The 24643-nt window shown below is 39.9% G+C and overlaps 1 protein-coding gene across 3 annotated transcripts; it reads left to right on the forward strand.

The window, feature by feature from the left end:
- The first annotated feature begins 391 nt into the window (after nucleotides 1–391).
- Nucleotides 392–19310, forward strand: adad2 (adenosine deaminase domain containing 2). 3 transcript variants are annotated; one of them, XM_030068934.1, is made up of 12 exons: nucleotides 392–409; nucleotides 597–726; nucleotides 3145–3341; nucleotides 4791–4920; nucleotides 5396–5516; nucleotides 8058–8186; nucleotides 9275–9425; nucleotides 10048–10218; nucleotides 10394–10608; nucleotides 11107–11341; nucleotides 17575–17707; nucleotides 18979–19310. In XM_030068934.1, the coding sequence occupies exons 3-12, from the start codon at nucleotides 3175–3177 to the stop codon at nucleotides 19087–19089; spliced, it is 1563 nt and encodes a 520-aa protein (XP_029924794.1). In that variant the 5' UTR covers nucleotides 392–409; nucleotides 597–726; nucleotides 3145–3174; the 3' UTR covers nucleotides 19090–19310. The 3 variants fall into 3 exon arrangements, with proteins under 3 accessions (XP_029924794.1, XP_029924792.1, XP_029924793.1); XM_030068933.1 differs by lacking the exons at nucleotides 392–409; nucleotides 597–726 and adding exons at nucleotides 925–1068; nucleotides 1307–1351; XM_030068932.1 differs by lacking the exons at nucleotides 392–409; nucleotides 597–726 and adding an exon at nucleotides 922–1351.
- The last annotated feature ends 5333 nt before the right edge of the window (nucleotides 19311–24643 follow it).

Raw genomic sequence — 24643 nt, forward strand, 5'->3', positions numbered from 1 at the left:
CGAGAGACAATGAGATAACACCATCTCTTCATTTTCTCGCTTTTCACTTATTGCATGTGCATATTTTCATATGATGCATATGCTCTCCACCCATCCATCCACTGACAACACCCTGTCAGTAAAGAGATATTGCACATTTATATGGACCTGCAGTATCTGTCATATGTCATCCAGTGCACCTTGTAATGTAATTCCCCATAACCTTCACATTGGAGAATTATTTTTCCTCAGTCATCACTTTAGTGCCATAGTTGTTGTTCTCCAGGCTCAACAAGAGAAATCCTGAGCAACACCAGTAAACATCACGAGCATATGCTGCCCCTTCATGGTAGCAATTAATTAACTCAACGTTTTTAAGAGGTTTTCAGAGATTTGTGCGCATCGAGGAGCGGAGGCGCCAGGTTGCCAGGTACTGTTTTGATTCCCAACTCAAGGTACTGTAGGGAAACGATGGCTGTTGTCGTGTTATTGTGCCATGTTGTAGTATTGAGCCACTGATTAATGTTTATGAGTTAACTTCCTTTGTTTTATTTCATTGTCTTGTTGTCGTTGTTGTTTCAATCCATTCGGACGGATTTTTTTTTTTTAATATGCAGGCTAGTGGCTAGGCTGGACACCATCACACCAATCTGGCAACCCTGATGAGCAAACCAGAGTGGTCACCCACCCGTCGCCACCAGAGTAGAGTTTCACCTGTATTTCGAGAAAAAGCACATCAGAACCAAGGTAATTTATCGCTATTTCTTCGGCTCGCTGTCTTCAATTGATTTAAGTGTCGAAATTAGTTGTCAAAACACAAAGCTAAGGTTAGCCCGCTCTTTCATGAGGCGAGGCTAACTCCAAGCTTCACCCGGCCGTTGCTAGCTTTGTCCTGTCGAGTTAGTCAATTAGCTAACTTCATGCCACGTGTGCAATGTGACCAAACTCCTGTGCGCCACGCGGTCCTTGAACCTCCTGGAGCCAACGTGGCGTGTTTGTGCCCGTTTCTTTCTCCATTGTCCCAGATTTAGTGATAACTCCGGTCCCTTTTCCTCTAACAACTTATCAGCTGGGTCACATCAGTCGCCGGTAAATTATCCTTAAAAGTAATTTCGCCGTTGAGATTTGTGCTCTTCATAATTACAAGTCACTCCATTACTCAGATGAGATTAAAAATAGAATAGGAAAAAAAAAATTAACTCAGGAGGTTATATGCTTAGAGCTTTTAATTTGTTGATGTTGTTGTTGTTTTAATGGAGAAAATTATGATAAAAACATTGGAAAACTCACGACAAGACAAATAAGGATTATTTTGATATTTGAAAAGGATGCAACCACCATGTTTTTGGGTGTGATGGAAAGGTCTGGAAAGGTGAGTGTACTTAATTGTTGCTCTGGGACTAATAGGCATTATTACTTTGAAAATATGTGATGTGTGTGTGTATATATATATATATATATATATATGCACACACACTACTTACAAAAAGTTAGGGATATTCGGCTTTCGGGTGAAATTTCAGGATGAACCTAAAATGCATTATAACCTTTACAGGTGAACTTAATGTGACCTTCTGTAAACTTTTGAATGCACATGTCCAACTGTTCAGTGTTTCAGTACTTTTTGCACAAGTTGCTGTTCTCTAACAAGGAGTTTAATGGCAAAATTCACAACAGGTGTTTGATGCTCCAGCTCATCGAGGTCGTATCATTAGGGAATGGCTGCTGGAGACTGGGGTACCTCAGATGGAGTGGCCTGCACTTTCTCAGACCTGAATCCCATAGAAAACCTATGGGATCAGCTGAGTCGCCGTGTAGAGGCTCGGAGCTCTGTACCCCAGAACCTCAATGTCCTGAGGGCCGCCCTTCAAGAAGAGTGGGATGCCATGCCTCAGCAGACAATAAGTCGACTTGTGAACAGCATGAGACGTCGTTGTCAAGCTGTAATTGATGCTCAAGGGCACATGACAAGTTATTGAGACACTGACATTTTTTGTTGTGGTATATCCACCACTGTTGTTGGCTTTTGTTTCAAGAAATTGTTTGAGATGAGGACATCACCAGTGTATGCTTCTACTTAAATGCCCTACTTTCATGATATAATATCACTGTAGCGTGAACTTTTTATATTTTCCATAAATTTCACCCAAAAGCCAAATATCCCTAACTTTTTGTGAGTAGTGTATATATATAAATTGTTCAAACTGGTCTGGGACATGAGAGGAGTCCATTAAAGGAATGATCATTCACTGTCAGTCATTGTGTCTTCATTTTTCTTGTTAAAAGACCATGTGGAGATTATTGGCACATGTATTCATGTCTGTTTTTGAAGCTCCCCAACGTGGTCCTTTTCAAATTTATTCATGATATTATTCACTGTGAACCCTGTTGTTGTAAAGGTAGGGCTGGTCAAAGTGAAGAAAACCAAGTATGATATCTCTTGCTTGATGCCTCTATTTAATTTTTTACAACTAGTGATTATTGGTGGTTTCATAGGATAGACAGATTTAAAAAAAAAAAAAAAAAATTATGTTAAAGATAACAAGTAATGTGGATATGACGACCAATCAGGCCAAACAGCAGAACAGTCTGAGTTCAGAAAATTGCATCGCAATTACATTGCATTTACTGTAATGCAGTCTTTAAAACTGAAAAAGACAACAGTGCAGTCACAGTATTATATCCAAAATCTCAGACAGTAGGCCTATCTAGTCTCTTATGATGATACTGATATAATATAGTATATCACGCAGCCCTGTGTAAAAGATGTTTTGTTAGAAAACATCGGTTCTTGATCGTGAACAGAATTCTTTCTTTGACTGCACTTCAAGTCACTCTGAGGTACTTAGAAGCTATAATTTGCTTAAGCCCTCATGTATTTAATTTTCTCACAAATGTCACCCTTAGAGCAATTTTGTTACTGAGACTTGTTGTCAATTGATGGCCCCATGAAATGTAAATCAGCACTAAAGTCGTAATCAGTTTCTGTGGAATAACAAAAGTATTGGACTGCTGTGAGGGTGGATATCATGTTTCCTATCCTTTTTATTGTATTTCTGTCTTTGATCTTAACTGACTGCTGCTGTGTCATGTGGAATTTCCCCTTTGGGGGATCAGTAAAGGTAAATCTAAATGTAATTTAACTTGTTTATTTTTTTCATACAGGTCCAAGCAGATTCCTGGTACTTGAACAGCATGGTGGACAAAGAGGCTGTCAAGTATCACCTTGGAAGAGGTGCTATCCCCTTTCAGTCTCTGGCAGACCACAGCCCAAGTCTGAATGTGCACCCCAACAGTTCTTGGGTCCCTGCTCACTTGATAGAAGACGATATTGAAAATGATGGTGGTGCCACTGGCCTGAGGTAATAAAGTAGGTGGCAAGGTTGCAACATGGTCCTACTGTTTAGATCCCCATGAGTATCCCAAGTGTTTGTGTTCAGATGCAGGGCAATGTCTGCATGTGCTCAGAACCTCAGAACCAGTGGGGAAAATCTGAAAGTCTTAACATTCACGATTAATATGACAAGTTGGGTCATAATTTTGCTGCTGGTGACCCACTTGAAACAATGCCAGGTTCACATGCAGTCATGCAAACAGTACATACAGTACATTTTCATTACTTAATTGCTATATCGGAAGAAGATGTTGAATTTTACGTTATTACTTAATCTCTATTCCAATGTTGGTATTCTCCTATCACCACAACACTGTGGCCATCAAGAGACAGTGAAGCATGTGCCAGACACTTTACTCATGTTATATCTGCATACATGGGCACTTGAGAAAATGAGATTTTCTACTATTTGTATCTACTGTTTATCTAAGCCTTTTCACACTGAGCACACTTTCATATTCAGAAACAACTACAGTGGTGGCCAAAACTTTAGTTCCAAGTATAAAATTGTATTTTTATGGAGAAACAAATGTTATAGAAGTACAATTTTTACAGTGGATAGAAGGACACCCTACAGTCAAAAATTCAGCAAAATGTATCACTTACAATTACTTACAATTTCGGCTCTGTGGACACATCCAACACCTGCTGCAGACATGCAGCCTCATACCATAATGTGTCCTCCCCGGTGTTAGGCAGTTCCACAGAGGTTTTTGGGGTTCAAAGCTTTTCCTTTCTTTCTCCTGACATGCATCCACAGAGTTGAAGGAATTATGAAAACTGATCAGTATATTAACATCTTAAAGAACAAGATGCATGCAGATCGAAGTGGGGCGGCTGGACAAGCAGAGGGTCAAGGTTCACAAAGTCCCAACTTGAACCCCACTGAAAACTTGTGGGAGATACTTGGCCAACACTAGGATAAGTCAAAGCACCTCAAGAATGAGAATGAGCTATGGGAAGACCGCCAAGCAACTTGGACAAAGATGACACTGGACATCTGTCGAAAGTTTATTGAGTCCATGCCCCATAGGCTGGTGGAAGTCGTAAAGCAGAAAGGATATTCCACTAAATATTAAAATTACAAGTGTTACATGTTTTTGGTTTCTGTGTGACTTTACAGTGGCATGTAAGACCCCTAACCAAATTTTGCAAAATGGTCATAAACTTAGTCCATATGAAATTTTCAAAAAAGAAAAGTTGTTTCATTTACTATATTTGTAAGTGATGAATTTTGCTTTTTTCCAACTGTAGGGTGTCCTTCTATCCACTGTAAAAATACAGTATTTCCATAACATTTGTTTCTGAATAAAAATACAATTTTATACTTGGAACTAAAGCTATGGCCACCACTGTATATTGCATGCTTGCTTTCACAACTTATGTTAACCTCTGTGGAAAATGTCCTTACCTCCAGAGACCATGACCAAACAAAAGAAGCCTTCCTTTCAGAAGACTGTGGCAGAGCCAGAGGGGAAGTTGCTCCCACCTCCAAATATAGAGAAAGCCATAAGACTGCTTCTTGTAATATCTTGGTTGAAGATGAGGTAATGTCATATGTCGTCCTTGGCGACTCTTTGCATGTGTGATTCATTTCTTAAAAAGTTGTTGAAATAAACTACATTAATCCTACGGTGCTTATTAAGTCACTAAGCCTGATTCAAAAATCTGACATCAAATTGAAATCTGTGATTGAATTCTGTGATGATCAGCAGCTTATTAGTTGACTGGCATGTAACGCCGTGCATTATTAGTCACCCAAGTGGAGTGGTTGAAAAACATCTGTAGCCGCCTTGTTGCTAAAGTTATTAAGAATAAACTCCCAATGTTTGTGTCGCAAATTACATGTTCCTTCTAGTCCCATCCATGAATTTTGCAACAGTGAGTTTGCAGCTGCCAACGTCTTGACCCCTTGGCTCATCAGTTTACACTTACTTATATTTTAGAGCAGCAGGTCAAAGCTGGTCACAAGAACATTAAATCATGGTCCCAAATTTTTCTAAAATGACTTTGTGTTCTAAGGATGAAGACTCTGATGATGCAGTCCTCTTCTTAGCTGACATGTCACCAGCTGACAGCAGCCCCCTGGATGTAGAGGCTTTTCTCGACCTGAATGAGGATGTAAAGAGCAAGAGAACTGAAGGTGCAGTATTGGCTTGCTTAGGGTCAGCCATATTTATGGAGTCAGACCTGCTAATGGAAACAGTGCATACAAAAGGAATTATTATTATTGGTCTTGTACTTTATATCATGTCAGTGAGCTGACCAAGACAAATTCCAATCAGCTAAGTTGATATGGCAATAAAGTATTGAATATTGATCTTTAATCTATCCATTATCAGGGTTTTTCCTGCATATAAAATTACGAGGCGGCCGCCTCAGCCTAATTTCGTGCTGCCCCCGGCTCTCAAAACTCTGACGTCGGGAAAATTGTTATTTTCTGACAAGCGCCGTGGTAGATGGATGTCATTTTAACTGCAGTTGCAGCATTGCGCCGATGTGGTGGCGCTGTATCAACAAGAGTGCACTGGAAGTCGCTGCCAAAACTGCCAAAGAGGAAGAACAGAGCCGAGAAATTCCCTTCCTAGAGGATTTTGTTTTGTGTTTCGGTTTCTTCGCTGGTGTGTGTGTTAATCGGCATCCTGGTAGTGGAAGTGAAAATGCAGCTTAGTTTGACTGCTATATGATGATATACGACGAGCTCACTCACGCTGTCGATCTGTGCGGCATGTGTGTTTGCGGGGAGTATTTGCCCGCTCACGTGTGAATTAAAGGATCTTGTCAAACCAACCGACCTCTCTCGAATTTCCACTTTCCCAGCCCTCCTCTTAGCTACCTGTTTGTGTTTTTAAAACACAGTTCAGTAAGTTAAAAAAAACTGCCAGTGGAACAAGGAAAATGATCTTGAAACAAGTGAAAGTGATCTTAAAACAAGTTACTTTTTAGGCGACTGTCTTATTTTACCGGGATTTCCAGGCTACAGCAGCGCACTGACATAGATTGTGTAACAAAGTGAAGAGTTCCCACTCTGTTTATTTTCACTGGCTAACAGCAGCACACTGGCCTAGCTTGTCTATTCAGAGAAGAGATATCACTTCGGATTATTTTTCAATCTATGTTATCACATGCATACTACTGCTCATTCATTGGTAGCAAAATTGTTAGGTCTGTTTGATAAGTAATTTACATTTTTAAAATAATAATAATTTAACATATTGTTAACATAAACATACACTAACACTAAATACCGAGTGAGCAACATATCTCCTCTGTGCTACAAAAGGTCTGTGGTAAAAAGTAATGTTCATGGTCTACAGATTTGCAGATTGTGTATTTCAGGTGTTGAATCCCCCTCACATTTAATAATAATAATAATAATAATAATAAAGCAATTACACTAAGCAGCAGGAGAAAACTGACTGTCTATTAATGTTAAAGTTTAATTTTATTAAAGATTTAAAATCATTCAAATAAAAAAATAAATAAAACTGGAGCGTCCACATGTTCGGGTCTAACACTGGGTATGCACTCAGTCTATAACTTATAGTGTAAAACTGCCAGTTTTACATAAAAATCCTGTGACCCCCTACATATTGAGGTGAAAACTGATTAGATTTGGTACTGGTTGTAGTATCACAGCATCAGCTTTCATTTTAACTCTTTCTTACTGATGACATGTTTTAACTGGTAAGGAAGTTACTGTGAAATAACTGAGTGTAACTGAGCTTTTCATGGCAACCTGGCGGTGGCCATGAAAAGCTAAATTTCACAGGTTTTTTTTTTCTGTTCTTGAGAAATGTTATGGCATCGATTAAAATAAAAGACAAACTATCAGTCAGGCTGAAAGTCACTGTTGTGCAGTGTCTGATTACGCAGTTAGTTAGCCCACTATGATTGATGTAATGCTAACCAATGGTCTTGGCCCATAGATGGGACAAGCACCGACTTTGGTAAATCTTCTCTGACAGAGACGTGGTCAGACTCCATTGAATTACAATGTGATTTATGGGGTCTGGAGACCAGGCTAGGCTTACCATGAATTATTGACAAGGTTTTATGCTCTCGCAAGTCACATCTCAGCCATTCAGATACTACAGAAAATTCCATCTCCTCGTTGTGTTTATTCAAATTGATTCATTTGCATACACTCAATTCAAAATTTAAGCAGTTCTCACAGCACTTGAAGGCAGTATTCCAGTAGAGTTTGAATATTGAGGGAGGCTTAAAAAAAACCTTCCTGTAGACTAACAAAGTCAAGCTGATGTTGGACTGGCTTGACCAGAACACAAAACAAGAACAGGGTTGGCTCACTCTGGAGAAGTTACTCACAAAAAGTCCCACCAAGACACTTACTGGTCGACAAACCGGCATGTCCAAATTCAATTTTCAGGTTGCACAATTTCAATTTGCTTGCGGTCACACGTTAGAGCCCTGTAAAAGGATGCAGCAGAAATGGATTTCCTGATTTGAACTGTATGAATCTTGCAGTGTAATGCATTCAGCACATTAAGAGCAATGCCAGCTTCATATTTCTCCTGTCCAGGCAAGTGGGAGTTGTTATCTCCAGCCCATATTTGAGTGGGCTGTGACAGTGATGTCTCGTAAAACAGGCTGGTATCCCAAATATATTCCATTTCTGGTTATACAGCTGTCTTTTGACATTATTTTTTTTCCTGTTCTTCAGTTTGGCAAACTAACTGGCACAAGCATCATGTGGCAGCAGTAAGTAATGAGAGATTTGACAGCCTGTTGAAGATGTGTCCTAAGTTCCAAGGTTCTAAGAGTCACATGGCGGCATTTGTCCTGCAGAGAGGTGAGAGTCCTGTAAACCTTGGGTATGCCAGCAAAATGATTTTGACTCAGTGAAGGTCTTCCATATGGACTGAGTTTTTCATATACTGTATATAGTAATTGTGTGTTTCCCAATTACATAATTTATCTGTAATTACTGTAAATGTCCATTGCCAGAAAGAACTGTGAGTCCTGCAGTGACTGGGAAAAACAGCAGCTTTATGCATTTTAATTTGAAAATTTGAAAATTAACATTGCATATATACTATCTTATTTTTTCTCACTGAGTCTGCTTTTGAGGCTTTTGATTAAGTGTCTTGAAAATGAAATCAGGGACTTCAGATGATAAAAAATATTTGAAATAATAACTGAAGATGTTTTTGGTCCATATGCCTGTGCCTCTATGCTGACAGTTGTGATTGTGACAGCTGTGCCTCAGTGGTCTCTTCATGATTTATTGTGATGCTGGGACGTTGGTAAAGTGTTAGGTTAGCTCTTATATCAAATGCATCTTCATGCCTAAAGATTAATTTCAGTTCCCAGTGACAAGACACATGAGGATGGTATGTGGATTAAAGCTAAATGGCATTTCCCCTTTGCAGTGTGTGGAAAGTTTTTAAAATTTATCCCATCCCTTAGGAGTTTGGGAAAAAATTGATACAACATAGTTATGCTATATTTTGCATGGCAATATCGTATCCATACACAGATGCCAAGTATTGATATTGTATTGCCAAGCATCAATGCAACATTTATGACAGGTTTCCATGACAGCGTTGGTCAGTCTGTCTGTTTGACAATCCCATTTTGCTGTGGTAAGAACAGACTATGAACAGACATAATTTGAGGACATAATTTGCAATTGAAAAAAGGTTATAAAAAATAAGTTTAGAAAGTTTATTAATTGCAGTATATACTAAGCATCGCAAAATGTTAAATGACTTAAGCATCTCAATATTATCATGTCATGGGGCCTCTGGTGATTCCCACCCCTACTGGCCCTTAAAATCTTGTGTTAATCTCCTTGCACCAGTCCCATCTCTGCTTTTTCTCTCTCTACTGGTTACTAGTAACTGTTGGTAGAAAGAAAACATTTCATTCCCTCTACAGAAGTGTTTGATACAGCTGGTCAGCCATGTGAGCATTACCAGGTGGTGGCAGTGGGAACGGGCCGTTCAAGCTGCATCAAGTGGCTTTGCTACAGTGGGACCATGGTGCATGACTGCCATGCCATTGTCATTGCCAGACGGGCTCTCCACAGGTACTGACAGGTTATGACTCACAAAGAGGGTAAAGGGACATTATACCTATGTCTTGCAAACATTTAGAGTTCTATTTTTAATTTGGAGTTGGGTATTATCCTGTTCTCATTCTCTTCATTGTTCTCATTGAGTTCCCTCTGGTTATGTAATTTCTGGAAAAGCTGGGGAATTTTTACAAGTCTGTTTCAGTCAGAGGAAGTCAGGGGATTTTAAGAAATTTGTCAGACAAGTTATGGAATATTGTCAGGTTCAATTTAAAAACTCAGTAACTAGTTATTCACCAAACATAATATTTATTTTCTTTTATGTTCATTTCCTCCACAGAATAAAGCAGAATAATTTAAAAGGAAAAAGACTTCTGAATCTGGTGTGTTTTAAAATTATGAAATTCAACAATTTAGTCATGGAAAAGCCAGGAGTTTTTTTTTTTTTTTTTTTTTTCTTTTTTTTTTAAAATCCTTTTGCCCTTTTGATATTCATGATGGAGCCCGAGCATTTGTTTCACATCTTAAACATCCATCAATGAACCTGAATGCCATCTATTGGCATTAATTGCTCCGTTCATGTACAGAGAATGCCAGTGTTCCAGATAGTGTGAACATTTTTCTGGTTTGTGGTCAGGTTCCTGTACAAGCAGCTTCTGCTGTTCTTTGATCCTGATCCAAAGGCCAAAGAGCAGAGTATCTTTGAGAGCACTACAGACAGCCCACAGCTTCAGCTCAAACCCAAGGTCATCCTGCATCTGTACACCAATCAGTCCCCAGAAACGGCTGCTAAGAACTTCTACTTCAAGTACAGTTTTCATATTTTTCTTTTATTTTTATTATTTAAATACAATAGTTTACAGTAGTTTGAGTAGCCATAGTATGTTGTTATATGGTCTCTTGTAATTATGAATATTTTTGGATATTTCTATGAGTTGGAGTAGTAGCTAAATGGCTAAAATACAATGTAATGTCCTGTTCAGGGGCACTATGAAGAACATTTGTACGTCACTGGGGCTTCAGTACCATGCCAACGGCCTCTTGGTTCCTGTGACCCACCTTGACCCAAGTGTCTGGGCCGCCAAGGTCTGTTGCATGTCTGGGAGTGACAAATTGTGTCGCTGGACTGTCACCGGGGTGCAGGGTGCTCTGCTGAGCCACTTCATCCAGCCACTCCATATCACCAGCATGGTTATAGGTAAAGAATTGCATTCCCGCTGTGTGGCACTCTTAAAATCACCAGGAAATGAACTTTATAACAATAACAACCGTATTGTGAGCTACTTTGCCATTTCATTTCATTTTCTTGTATTTTCATATCAAATCTCTAATTCCCTTCCCAGAAAACTGTATTTTCAGTGCTTACCTCAGTGGTGGTACCAGTTAGTATACATAAACAACTGATTTTTTTTTTTTTTTTTTTTTTTTTTTTTTTTTTTTTTTTTTTTTAAATCAATTGGCAATATTAGCAACTTCTGAGTGATCCTTCCCTATTTAATGCTCCTGCCCAGCATCCTGCTTTGTGAAATTGTGGAAGCCAGATGCTCTCACACTATGATTGTGAATTCAGCAAATGAAAAAATGTATAATTACTTAAATTGACTGTTAATGGAAACACCAGTGAAAAGGTTTTTTTTTGTATGTACATAAATTAATGAAACCTTGAGAGAATATCTTGATGCTGTTATTCATTCAGGAAGCCAGAGCCTTTCTGCTGATGACCTGTCTGACATCATCAACAAGCGACTTGGTAATGGATGGGAGAAACAGCTCCCCCCAACCTACAGGAAACAGGATATCTTCTTTCACTGTGGTGACCAAATGGAGCCTGTTGCGACGTCCCCCCCGCACGATGATCTCAGTATCAACTGGTGCCTCGGGGACAAAGACATTGAAGTTCTGGACAGTGGAAATGGCTACATCATTGATGGGTAAGTGGAAGTACATTGCACAGCACAGTGGTGTCGATGAGCATGATGCACATTTGATAAGAGGGTCTTCTGCTGATTTCTTCATTATAATGTACTCCACTTCTGGGCATTTACTCTCAGTGTGGCAGTTTTGAGGGGATTGTCCCCCGTGATTGAAGAAGTGGGACAATCACCTCCTCCCATCATCACTTTGTGTACGTACTTACATACAGTGCGTATAACACCATGTGCCATCAAGTTACTTGTGCTTCCTCAACACATAATGTCACCATAGTAACAGGCACGCTTCATTGGATTGGGTTTATGCTGTGTGTTTATGCCTATGCATGGTAGATTGACTGATCAGTTAGACCTAAAACATGGTGTGTGATATTTGACACAAATTGTGTCATTCTGGTTGGAGGGGAGAATTTGCTTTGCGATGCAAGGAGACTTGTCAAGTTCTTAAGCAGCTTCAGCCCTGGCTGTGTTCCTTTTGGTCTTAAGACACAGTACGCTTCTCTCTTGTCTATGTTTTCACTGTATCTCTGCATCCATATTCAGGAAATTAATACTTTAAAACTAACAGCAGAAGTACATTTTTATTTCACTATGATAGTTAAATTTTGCAAATCAATTTGTGGTTAACATTGATGTCAAACTATGGGGACTGATCTGTACAGATGGATCAGCTGTGTCCCATTACACCCTACTAACTCACTGACATTATAGGAATGTATACAAGTTTCATTTTCTGTGCAAGCAGCACCAGTTCACATGTGATATGTTGACTGGAGTTACTGACAGAATGAAATAGAAGTTTAAAGTGCTCTTGCTGTTATGAAGCCAAAAAAACAGCAGTGATTGTTTGGTCCTGCATTAAATATGTCAGAGCGATAATGGCCTCCCCTCCTCTACTTGCACTCCACTTGCAGAGAGATGCATCTGACTTGTCGTTACCTGATTTACACTTCTGCAGCCCTCTCCAAGGATAGAGGGCTGCTGGCTGAGTGGCCTGCAGTTTGCCTCTGTTTGACAGACTCACAGAGGCTTTGGGCCCCTGCAGCATTTTGACCTTGGAGGCAAAGACCCATGTTGGCATTCTGGAGCAAGAATGACACTGTGATGTGGTACTCACTGGAGGCTGTGTTGGAGATTACAACCAAAAATAGATTTGTGATACTGCCACTGGCACTCTTATTGTTACTATATGTTGCTGCTTCTGTCCTGCTGACTCAACTATTAGTTGTAGGCAACACCGTGGTTCACAGTGTGAAGTAGAGCTCTACAGCTGCTTCCCAAACAATAGGCCATAAATAACCACAGACTCAAAGTCTGACTGAAAAAGAGCTAAAAGCCTTTTAGGGCAGGAAATAAGGAGGAACTTCAGTTCTTAAGAGTGAGTTGAAGCAGGATTAATGGAATGGAAAGAACCGCCAAATAAAAAAAAAACTCAAATTGCAGTGAATATGCAAATATGCTACATGCAAAAACTGGTAATTTGGTGACACAGAAGTAGAATACATTATTAATAGCTTCAGTTAACTGGTTTTCATCAGTTAAACCCCCCTAAAACCCCTGCCTTACCCTTGGCTTCTTTTCTTTTACCTAAATAACCCAAAGGATGTTTGGAGCAGAATGAAGACTCTCCTGGGCTATAAACAGCCCAGTGGTCTTGTCCTAGAGAGTGGTTTCAGATGGATCTGTAAGTTCTGTTGATGCCAGTTGCTTTCCTGCTCAGTGCCACCCCGAATTTCTGTGTTGGCAAAACTGGGCTTTTCACAATTGCTGCATTCCCAGCAGGTGAAGAAAGTGCTGAGGATGCTCAACACAAGCAGAGTTGTGTTGTCTTCATGTTGCTCAGAACATGCCAACCAGCTGTAAATAGCATATGTTCAGCTTGTCATTTGACTTTTTTGACATGAATATGACAGAAATATGAAAATACAAATGTGAATTAATATGAAAATGAATATACAAATGTGAAAATTGTTTTGACAATCGCATGAGGATGGTTTGTATAATATTTTTAAAATCTTTATTTTAAGACCAAATAGTTCTGACAATGCAGTTAGTTGTTTTCAATTGCTAACAAGGTCAACACTGAAGCTACTAAAAAAAAAAAAAAAAAAAAAAACTCTTCATACCGTTTGCTTTACTAACATGCATCTTGGCCAAACAGTTCATCTTGCTCCCAAAACTCACTCAGACCAACAAAACACTTCCTACATGTCTCAAAATAAGCTTGTTCAACAGTTCTCATGCGGAAAGCATACCTTGACATTCATAAGACACTGACCTAAAAAAACACTAACAAGAGGGAGACTTACATAAATGATCAACTTTTATCTTTGAATTTTGAATGATTTTTCACCTAAACCTTCATCATAGAATAACACTTTTTCACTTTTTTGACTTTACTAAAGTATATGTAACAAGAGTGAATCAGGAATGCATCAGTTTGATATAATTCTGCAGCAGAATTGCTGCAGTATCTTATATTTTTTATAATCTTTGTATAATTTACTTGTAGCAAATAAAAAGTTGAAACAAAAAAGTGGGCATTCGCGCATTTGGCCAGAAGTTCTCATTAACATCAGATCTTATGTCTTTGGTTATGCATCTTGGAAAGTATCTTCTGGAATGTCTAATCCAACCCTGGCAGTCTTGAGAAGTGTCTCCACACCCCACATTCATGGCATCTAGTCAGGACATCTGGTCATGTGGATGATGGTCATAAACCTTCCAAATCCATGCAGAGGAAGAAAAAAAAAACTCCTCTTTGAGGTTTAGGAAGGAGGAGTATGGAGGCTGGAATAGTACTGACAGCCTGGGATATGCTGCAAGTGACTGCAGCACAGGAAAAGAAATGAGCCACTCTGTATTGTAGAGGCTAATGAGTGGTTACTACAGCAAACCATCATTGGACAGTGATGCACACAGTGTAATGTTAGCTCCTCTATGGCCTGGCACATCCATGGTTGCTCTCTGTCCACTCACATTTCTTCTCCTGTGGCCAGAGTGAATCCATCTTCAGCCACAAAGATGTGTGTGTGTGTGTGTGTGTGTGTGTGTGTGTGTGTGTGTGTGTGTGTGTGTGTGTGTGTGTGTGTGTGTGTGTGTGTGTGTGTGTGTGTGTGTGTGTGTGTGTGCGCGCGCAGTTTGCCTGGCTTATAATTCCATTACTCTCTAAAATACAGTAAATACACAGTTTTACAGTACTTTACATTATGCATAGCCTATTTGCTTATTGAACACACATCTTACCTGGACGTATTGATACCAGAGTTCTTTTCACATGTTTGTCGTTTCTCTAAAGGTCGAGTGTGCAACTGCTTCCTTTTTTTTATTTTTAAGATTTTTTTTTTTTTTTTTGGCATTTCTGCTTTATTTGACAGTAACAGTAGAGATAGACAGGAAAGGCAGGGGAGAGAGAGGAAATGGCGTGCAGCAGAGAACCTGAGGTCGGACCCGAACCCCGGTCGTTGCCATCGGGCCTGAGCCCTGGTACATGGCGCGCGCTCTTTACCGGTGAGCCACCGGGGCGCCCCCTGCTTCCTTTTTTTTTTTTTTTTTTTTTTTTTTTGGCAGCTTGATTTCTATACCAGTTTCCCAGACACAACCATGAGACTCATTCACCAGTCATTCTTATGAACAAATTTGTTCTTAAAACCCACTTACGCAGTTTTTCAAGAAGATTCTAGTATTCACCAATGTTGTCTTGTTTAGGATTTGTTCTTGGGTGAGAGCAGAATCTCCAAACAGTTAAGAGCACTCTTAAGCACGTCTGAATGCTGACATGTTTCTGCAGAATAATTGGCTATGGTGTTTCCTTCAATTCTGTTGTCATATAATATTATAGGATATAAATTACAATAATACTTATTTAATTTATAATATTCTAACAGTTATTTTCAACAATTTTCTGTTAAAATAAACCCAACACAGATTTGAGCACAAATGTTTTCGTTGTTGTTGTTTTACTTAATCAGTTCTGCATCCTTCTCCAGATACAACATTCAAATTAACAACATTCCATGCATCTTATTTTTTGTTAGTTTGTATCCACTATTGATGCTAAATATGGAAATGTGAGCTCTGGGTTCTGCGCCCCGGAGGATGATTGTAGCTCTGTTGTGCCTCTGCAGTGTCCCCTGTCATGCTGTCCCTTGTCATGTCCATGCATGCATGTGACGGCGCCAAAAATATACATGACACGTTGTTTGGTGTTCACTTCCTGTAGCAGTGCAACCATTTCAGAGCTATAAAAGGTTTTGTTAAATATCTGATTTCCTGTGTCCCACCCCCTTTAGACATGCATTTGGGCATAGCTGATTTCCCTCAACACAACACAGGTGCGAAAAATTCCATGGTTTAAGAACTCGTCATGAATCCCAGGTAGACTTTCTTAGGATCTTTCTCAAGAAGAAATTTAAGAAAAAACTTAGGAAGATATTGGTGAATGAGGCCCAATGTGTCTAGGAAATTGGTTCCATTTACCCGGCACTGAAACACGACTCACATTTGACAGGCGGCTTGCTAGTTTCAGACCCTGCTCCGAGGTTGCCACAAATAAGGAAAAATATTGTTTATAGTCTAATATCTGTCATTGGACTGAGTCAGGACCAACTGGCAATAGTGGTAGAGAAATGGATGTTAGCAAACCTGATCCTCCATCCTCCTCATGACTTGCTGTCAGTACAATGGATAACCTTCAGCCGCTGACTCATTCCATCACTGTGATATGGATTGCTTCAGGCTTCAGGCATTCAGTTGTACCAACTGCCACCCAACTCAACAATGCCATCCTCCCAAAACAGCATTAGCCTTTGTCAGCTGGGAAGCTGCTCAACTCTTTGTGTGTGTGTGTGTGTGTGTGTGTTTTACGCACACATAATCTCTATTTCTCTTCTCTCTCCCTTCAGCCCTTTTCTACTCTCTCTCCCCTACAGCTTTATAAAGCAAAGAGAGGCTCAACAGTATCTGTCCACAACTCCAGTCATCAGTAAATACCACAATGAAATGTCATTCTCTTTGGGAATTATTCATCATTCTGAAATATGCCTGGCAGTGTGTGAATTAGCCGGTTTTCCAGAGGCATATATTTTCATTGCTCTCTTATTTGCTTTTTAAGAGTTTCATTGTAAACATTTAGGAGTGTATTTGCATGAAACTTTGTTGAAGGGTTGGTCATTTGGCAAGGAAGAAGCAATTTTCACACCAGCTGGCTTAAAGTGTGGCTACTTACTAAAATCCATTTAACTTCAAACAAGTTCACCTGACACCATCAAACTTTTGTGTGCATATGGGCAGACATAAGCAGAAGCAAAGCCTCCATCATCAGTCCATTCAGACAAGAGCTGCAGAGCTCAATTTAACTCATTTTGTTTATCTTTACTAAACTTGGTACAGTGGTAGAGGGCCAGGTGAACAAATACAGAGCTGATGGACCAATTGGTGTTGCGATAATTGACTATGGACAATAGATAAAAGTGTCTAGAATTTGAACAGACATATGCCAGATTTTAGGTGCAGTTATGCATATTGTGATGATACAAGCAAATATTAGTTTTGTCAAAAATTCAACCATTTTTACAGTCTCCTTGTATTGACTAATTTCAATGAATGAGTGCATACCGCCACCAACACTATTGTTGAAATGCTTTCCTGTCATTACAATCAGTCAAGTTGCTGTGGTAACATGCCAGCTCAGAACCATAAGTTTTTGCCGATCTTGACTTCAGGTGACAACCTATTGCTGGATCGTTCTGCAGAATAGAAAACATCTTCAGGGAATGTCGCAGATTAAAAGTGGAAAACAATCTCACATAGATTGTTTCGATAAAATGGGAATGAAATAAATTCACCTGTTGTTTGACAACCTGTGAAATAGAACTTGATTCTGGTTGTTATTATTGGATGTGAAGCTGCTAAACAAGTAATTTTCCTAGTACAATTTGATGATCCCTTTTCTTCAGCCTCCACAGAAACTTCATGGATTAGTTTAACATGTGATTCATCCAGCTAGGTCCAGGGTTCATGCCCATCTGGGAGGGTGGAGCTCTTGTAAGGGAGAGGCTTCTCTGGGCACGAGGCAGAGCCAGGGCATTCACAAACAGGCCTGGAAGACAATGAACTTTACTGTTTGCAAAAAATTGTGAATATATGATGCGGTGTATGACAGTCAGCACACCGATGAGGAAACATTTGACTGTTTAAAATGATTTATTGCGCACTTCTTTCTTTTCTTCCAGCTCTCCATGCATGAGTGGGCCTGGCTTCTCCAGCAGACTTTGCAAGAGAGCTCTCTACAGCTATTTCCGCCGAGTTACAGAGCTGGCTGGGCATAGCTACCTACTGGACCTTCCTACTTACCACAGTGTCAAGGTGTGCTTCAACACATGCTGCAATGCTCAAACTGAGTACTGTGGCAGTGTGTAAATATCAATAAGACAAATGGAGCTATGGGTAAAATACAGTGGGTTCTGCAACAATATGAATGAAAGTTTTCTTTTGTAACTGCCCTATGTTGTGGGAGATTTTAGTGCTTGGAACACAATCATTTCAGAAGTATTGCATGAAAGTTTTCTCATCTGGGCACAATGCCAGTATTGGGCCATGGTAGCACCGGCCTGCCAACGCAGACTTGATTAAAATACAGTTTGAGCCAATATAGATATAGATAACAAATAAAAAAAGTCCAGGACATTTGCACAGAAAGTCATTGCAGACCACATGTGGTCACTATCACATTTATGTTGAGAATGCAAAGAGCATAAAGTAGCAGAAGGGCTGAAATTCCCACCCCACATGGAAGTTACTGTCTTTTCTTCCCAAACTTCAGATTACTAAGTGTCATCGTCACCCCTCCCATGACTTCCTGTAGTCTTGAGAGGCAGGTTGGATTTAAACATCTCACATCTGTGCGTACTACCTGTCAATCTGGGCCTTGTCCTTACTTATTATCTGTTCATGTCTGCTTCACTGGTATCACAGTCAACTTTAACAATACCATGGTACTGTTTAAGTCTACTGTGCTATCACTGTCTAGTCCATCGGTGTGCTTTTTGATTTGGTTTTGACCGTTTTTTCATTGTCAAGCTTTCACAGTCCGTCCTACTACCAGGTTCTCAGTAGATTGCTTGTACAAAACAGAAAAGTAAGCAAAAATAATGTAATATGGGGGAAGGGAAGTGAAGGATATATTTCACTCTCACAAAGCTCTTATTGGAACTGCTTTGAATTAATTTTTCTGTTGCAGCAGTGCTCATTGCAGTGACAGAGGCAGTTGTGTGATTGACCTGAAATTTGCATAGTTTATCTGCAGAATCTGCAGTTTCAGAGAATCTTTGAATGAAGTTGAAGTGAAGTGTGAAGTGTGAGGAGGAGGACGGAGGAGCTTATTCAGGCCCATACAGAAATTTAGAAAGCTGAAACCTACTACAGAGTAGCTTTAAATTGTATGTAAATTTGTTTATTGCACAATGTAGTTTTAAAATCTAATGAGCACATTTTTTTTTCTTCTTTCTTGTCTGTGCTGTAGGCCCATTTCTTTTGTGGGGAAGAGTCAGCCCCTCCACTTTTATTTAGACCCACCCAAAAGACAATTTCTGCCCATGCTACAACTTTCATCATTTTGTAAATGGTTTGTTTTGTAGGTGGAAGCCAGCCTCTATCAGACAGCCAAGGGTATTGTCAACGACCAGTTTCGGCACAACCATGCAGGCCCCTGGAATTCTAAAAAGCTGGTGGACTGCTTTAGTGCCTGAATAGCCCCCCAGAAAAGGGCCATGTTCAAGATTTCCAAGTTCCTCCGGAGAGTTTTGTGTGCTTTACATTTTGTTTGTTACTGTTGCTGTTAGCTACCTGTCTTTTCTTACCTATTTACATTTTTGTTTTAAGTACAGCATTGGTGCTTTGCTTTGAATGTTGGCATTGTTTTGTTTGTGTAGGTATTTGGAAAAATAAATGAGACCCTACACTGATGTTGCATAGTGAACTTATCATTTTGAATGAGGTATCACTTACTGCACAGGGCCTTATTCTGAATCTTTATACGGAATCAAATCCAGTATAGCATTCCTGAACAGCACCTGAATCTGAGACAGACAGTGCCTCACTGAAAGACAGTGGGTGGCTATGATTGCAGGTCTGTTCAGAGTATTAATATTCTCATAATAAATGAGCCATGTTTGGCTTTTCTATCATGTCATGTAATCAGTGTTTGCATACTGTCACACAAACTTAAGACAACCACAGACTCTGATTTACAAACTGAAAATTTTCTCAGTACTCGTATGACCTATGGATCACTATAAATGAGCATCGCACTCATCTTCAGGGAAAGTGTGCTCTTGTTGAAAGTAGTGAACATTGCTCATTAATATTTGTACAATAAGTATTTGCTAAATCTCACAGTAAACCTAGCCTATTTTAGTTTAAGAGGCCAGACCTGGCTTTGAAGAACTCAAGGAACTCATGGATAGCCTCACTCTCACTAACACACTGATTGTGTTTGTTCACTGCAAATTGCCTGAAGGTCTTCCTTGTGCCTGTTTATGTAGTGTAGGTATTAAGGTCAGAAAGAGAATTGTACTTCTTAAGAATGGACTGTGCTAGGTTGTGTTGCCACCTTGTGGCTTAATAAAACCAAGTGCTGTGTGGAGGATGAGTGCAGGAAGAGGAATGACCCAAGACAAGAGGCCCTCAGGGCATGCTGCCGCCTTGTAATAGTGTAAATATTGTAGTGTTAAGAAGGCCAATGAGCCACATACAGGTTATATACACAGCCAATGTGGTGCAGGTCTTTAACAGCTTTGTTCACCTGATCTCGTTCTAGAAGGCAGAATTAAGCTCATAAATCTCAACTTTCCTCATTCTGGGGCAGTTCATTACAAAGATGTTAATACCAGCTGCTGTATTACAGAGTTTATTTAATCTCTCCAGCATGTATATGTACATATTTAAATATGCAAAGGTAGATTTTAAGTGTGCACTACTAGTGAGTAGGTGAAATGCAGTGGACAGCATATGCATGTTGAACACATTCTGAAACATTGCTCTTTTCCCCAAGTTAATTTTGTCCAATATGTTAATTCTCTAAATTCATTTATTTTACAAACTATGGTACCATGGATCAGTGTCACCATGGTTCCACTCACCAGTTGCTTGGCAACCAGATCCTCCTTGGAACTGATGCAGCTACTCATGTCTTGATAATTACAGGCTTTTTACAATATTTAGCTAAAACATTAAGATAAAATTGCCTGACTAAATTATCTGATGAAGCTAGCGCAGTTAACCATTAATCTTAGTTCTGCACTGGAAATGAACTAAATATCTCTGTGACTTTTGCAATTGCAGGAGTGTACAGTGTCTGTCATAGTTAAGAATCATAATACATATTCAAGCCCGTCTTTTGTATTGCACACGAAGCAGTACATATTTCATCCCCACCCTCTTTCATAGTGAAAAAAAACCATCTCACCTATCAAGCCTTTAAAAACTTAAACTCTGAAACCGGCATGCCTGTGTCTGTGGAGACATATGTTTGTATGCAGGAGCATGTATGTCTGTGTGTTTATTTGTGTCCTTGTTAGTCTAACATGTGATTCATCCAGCCAGGTCCAGGGTTCATGCCCCTCTGGGAAGGTGGAGCTCCTGTAAGGGAGAGGCTTCTCTGGGCATGAGGCAGAGCCAGGGCATTCACAAACAGGCCTGGAAGACAATGAACTTTACAGTTTGCAAAAGAACAAAACTTATTTGCTCAAAAAAATCATTGGATATTTGTTTGTGTGCGCTCTATGGGTTGTGATCAAGAGAAAATAGGTGGCATATATTAACAGCAGCCAATGGTGGTGGTTTTATTTGGGGGCCATCAGCCTTCTCTACAAAATTGGCAGCTGAATAAACCGGTGGTCATGTTGTCTGTAATTCCCTCACAATGAAGGAGCTAGAGATGGAGGGACACATGAAGATTTCTGTACCAAAAGAAGATGCATGGCATTGAACAATGTGGCATCTCCTGTTTCAAAATGGCATAAAAGAACTCTTAAGAACTTATGGAAAATAATTGAAGTTTGAAGCTAAAGCCCAGGCTTCAAACTGTTACGTCTGCTGCCCTTCCATCTGTCTTTTGTCATTTTTAAATCCTATCAAATTATTTTTTTTCTAATAACAGTTTACTGGTTTTTAAACTGTTTTACTCTATGTCATTCTTACTTAACTTTGCTTTATTTTATCTGGCATTGTTATTCCTTGTCTTTTATACTTAGCAGTAGTGATATTGAAAGACTGAGAAGGATATGAGAGCACAAACGGTATCTGCTGTGTTAGAATGAAATGAGGCTTTTTCCTCACCCAGGTTGGGTCTCTTGCTGAATGAATCTCTCTGGCTGGAGTTGGAGGAAGCTGAGGTGCTGTCTGTGGAGCTGGACTTGATCGATCGGACCGATGGCACCAGCGCTATTGGAGGGTTGGACCTGGGTTTTCCTGCAACTCCAACTGATGCTGTGTGGCTCCACTCTGGATGGAAACAAAATCATTATAATGGGCAGTAAAATGCACCCTGAACTGCCTTTGCTGTAATTCTTGAATTGAATTCAAGGGTTTGTCTCAATAGACACAGTCACTGTGAAATCAATAATTAGCCCTTAGGCCACTGTATGCCATTTTGGCACCAGTAACATCTCTACAGCAGCAGAGATGAATTGAAGAAAACACCTTCCTCAATTCTTAAGTCCCTGGGCTAGTTGGGATGTTGGCCACCAGGGAATCAAAGCTGCAATGTAGCTTTAACCTTGTGTTGTCTTCATATTCTGTTTACTCCCCGTGTCCTCCGGGTCAAAATGACCCGCCTTCACTAAACTTCCCTAAAATAAAGAGCTTTTATCTGATTCTTTTCCAATTTTCTGGACACACTCATGACCACCTGAGAATGACCCCTATTGATTTTGGTGACCCTAGGACTTTCCCTGTAGCGCCACCATTAGGTCAAATGTTTGAATTAGAATTAGTATATCTTGAAAAATTTGTATCTGAATTTTTTCAAAAGAGGATATAGAATGAAATTTATCCATGTCTCTGATATTAATGAACCCAGGACCCAGGAGCCCCTTTTTTTTGGTGACCCCATGACCTTTCCTATAGCGCCACCATCAGGTCAAACTTTCAATTTTAAAATTACTGTATCTTTAAAAGCTTTCATCTGAATCTTTTCAAATTTTCTGGACATATTTATGACACCTTGAGGATGAACCCTATTGATTTTGGTGGCCCTATACCCTTTCCTCTTCCTCTAGCGCCACCACCAGGTCAGAGTCTCAACTTAGAATTAGTGTATCTTGGACAGCAGGTAATATTGTTATATTTTGATCATGAGAGCCTGTATGTTCCCGCACCTGCTTTCCCATACATTTTACCCTCTGTAGGGTCTGAAACTGCTCACACACAAGCGCGCGCGCGCGCGCGCGCACACACACACACACACACAAGGTGCCAACATTGTAAAATTTCAATCATGAGACCCTGCACGTTCCCGCACCTGCTTTCCCGCACATTTTACCCTCTGTAGGGTCTGAAACTGCTCACACACACACACACACGCACACACACACACACACACACACACACACGCACACACACACACACACACGCACACACACGCACACACACACACAAGGTGCCAACATTGTAATATTTCAATCATGAGACCCTGCACGTTCCTGCACCTGCTTTCCCGCACATTTTACCCTCTGTAGGGTCTGAAATTGCTCACACACACACACACAAGGTGGCAACATTGTTATATTTTGATCTTGAGAGCCTGTCTGTTCCCTCATTTCTCGACACTCACACCTATAGTGCCACCTGCTTGGGTCAGAGCTGGTCACAGGCAGGGCCCTCTGTTGGTAAAGACCACATGTCTTGTCATTTTTATGTGTGCTACTGTTCAATATTAGACAGAACTAAAGCATTCTCACAGTTTGTGGTGTGTAACTGACTCTGTGACTGTGATTTCAACTGTCGGGTCATTTTGACCCGAAGACAATATTAGTACAGTTTTTTGTACAGCTCACATGGAAATATGAATAAAGGCAACACTTCATTTTTTCTAATGTAGGGGTCAATCTAGGAAAAGTCATCAAATTTCAAGTTGAAAAAATATCATTTAGGGTTTTTTTTCTGTGTTTTTAAACACAGTGGCGGGTCATTTTGACCCGAAGACAACAGAAGGGTTAAAACATTCAAACACACCAATACTACACAGCCAGTGTTGTTAAATGGCCCTTGCATTATAATTATCGAATCAGAATTACTGTTAAAATAACTCTGACAATGGGAAATTCATGTAAAGGGTAGAATCTACCATATATCTGTACTTAGTACCATGTAGGTGCTTTGGCATACTGTGATAATTCAGTGTTAAATTAGCTTACATTACTAATTCAAACCAGTCATAACTATGCTACTGCTTATAGCCCCTTGTTATCTGCTCCTTAAAAAAAAACACCTGCACTGTGCTCTTCAAGTCGGAAACGTCCAACACAGAGGTGGATCCTCCACTGTTTCCTGACGTTCTCCTTCATCAGACAGTGGAAGATGAAGATGAACAGTCCTGGAATATAGAAGAAAGTGAGATAAAGGTAAATATGATGGTGGCAGCCTAAAGGAATGGTGTATGTGTTTGACTGGACAACAGCAAGAGATGAATAATACTCCTTCCTCCGCACCAACTGTCAGATATGGAAAGTAAGTTTACTAAAGTAAAGTTTTGAGGTGCTGGAAGTAGAGTATTTCCATTTTGGGACGCTTAATACTTTCAATGTACAACATTTCAAATGAAAATATTGGAGTTTTTACTGCACTCCATCTGATTGATGACAGTTTCTAGTTACTTTGCAGACTAAGATTTTACAGTGCATACAAAGCAAAATATGATGCATTTTAAGAATGTAAGAATGAAAGGGCAAAAACAATCTCTCTGCATGCATGTTGTAACTCCATTTCATTACTACACACACAGAGACATAGGCAACCTTGTAGGGTATTGAGTGTGGCAAACAGGTACAGTAGAGGGACTCTGGCTGCCCCCCAGGTAAAAAACCCGACAGTCCAGGTGAGTCCTAGTAACAAGGTGAGACTGGCAATTCCCTTCAAGTCATGCATCAGCCCACTACGGATCCCAGCTGGGCGGTTCGCCCGCATGTGGCGAATCTGGATCAGAACCACCACAAAAACCTATGGGGAGATTCAACAAAAGGCTCAGAGAAGTTAGACTATTGAAATATCTCTAATTCCTAAAGTAAAAACAGGGCCCATTCT

Source organism: Myripristis murdjan, chromosome 14 (genome assembly GCF_902150065.1).
Source record: "Myripristis murdjan chromosome 14, fMyrMur1.1, whole genome shotgun sequence".
NCBI classification, from domain to species: domain Eukaryota; kingdom Metazoa; phylum Chordata; class Actinopteri; order Holocentriformes; family Holocentridae; genus Myripristis; species Myripristis murdjan.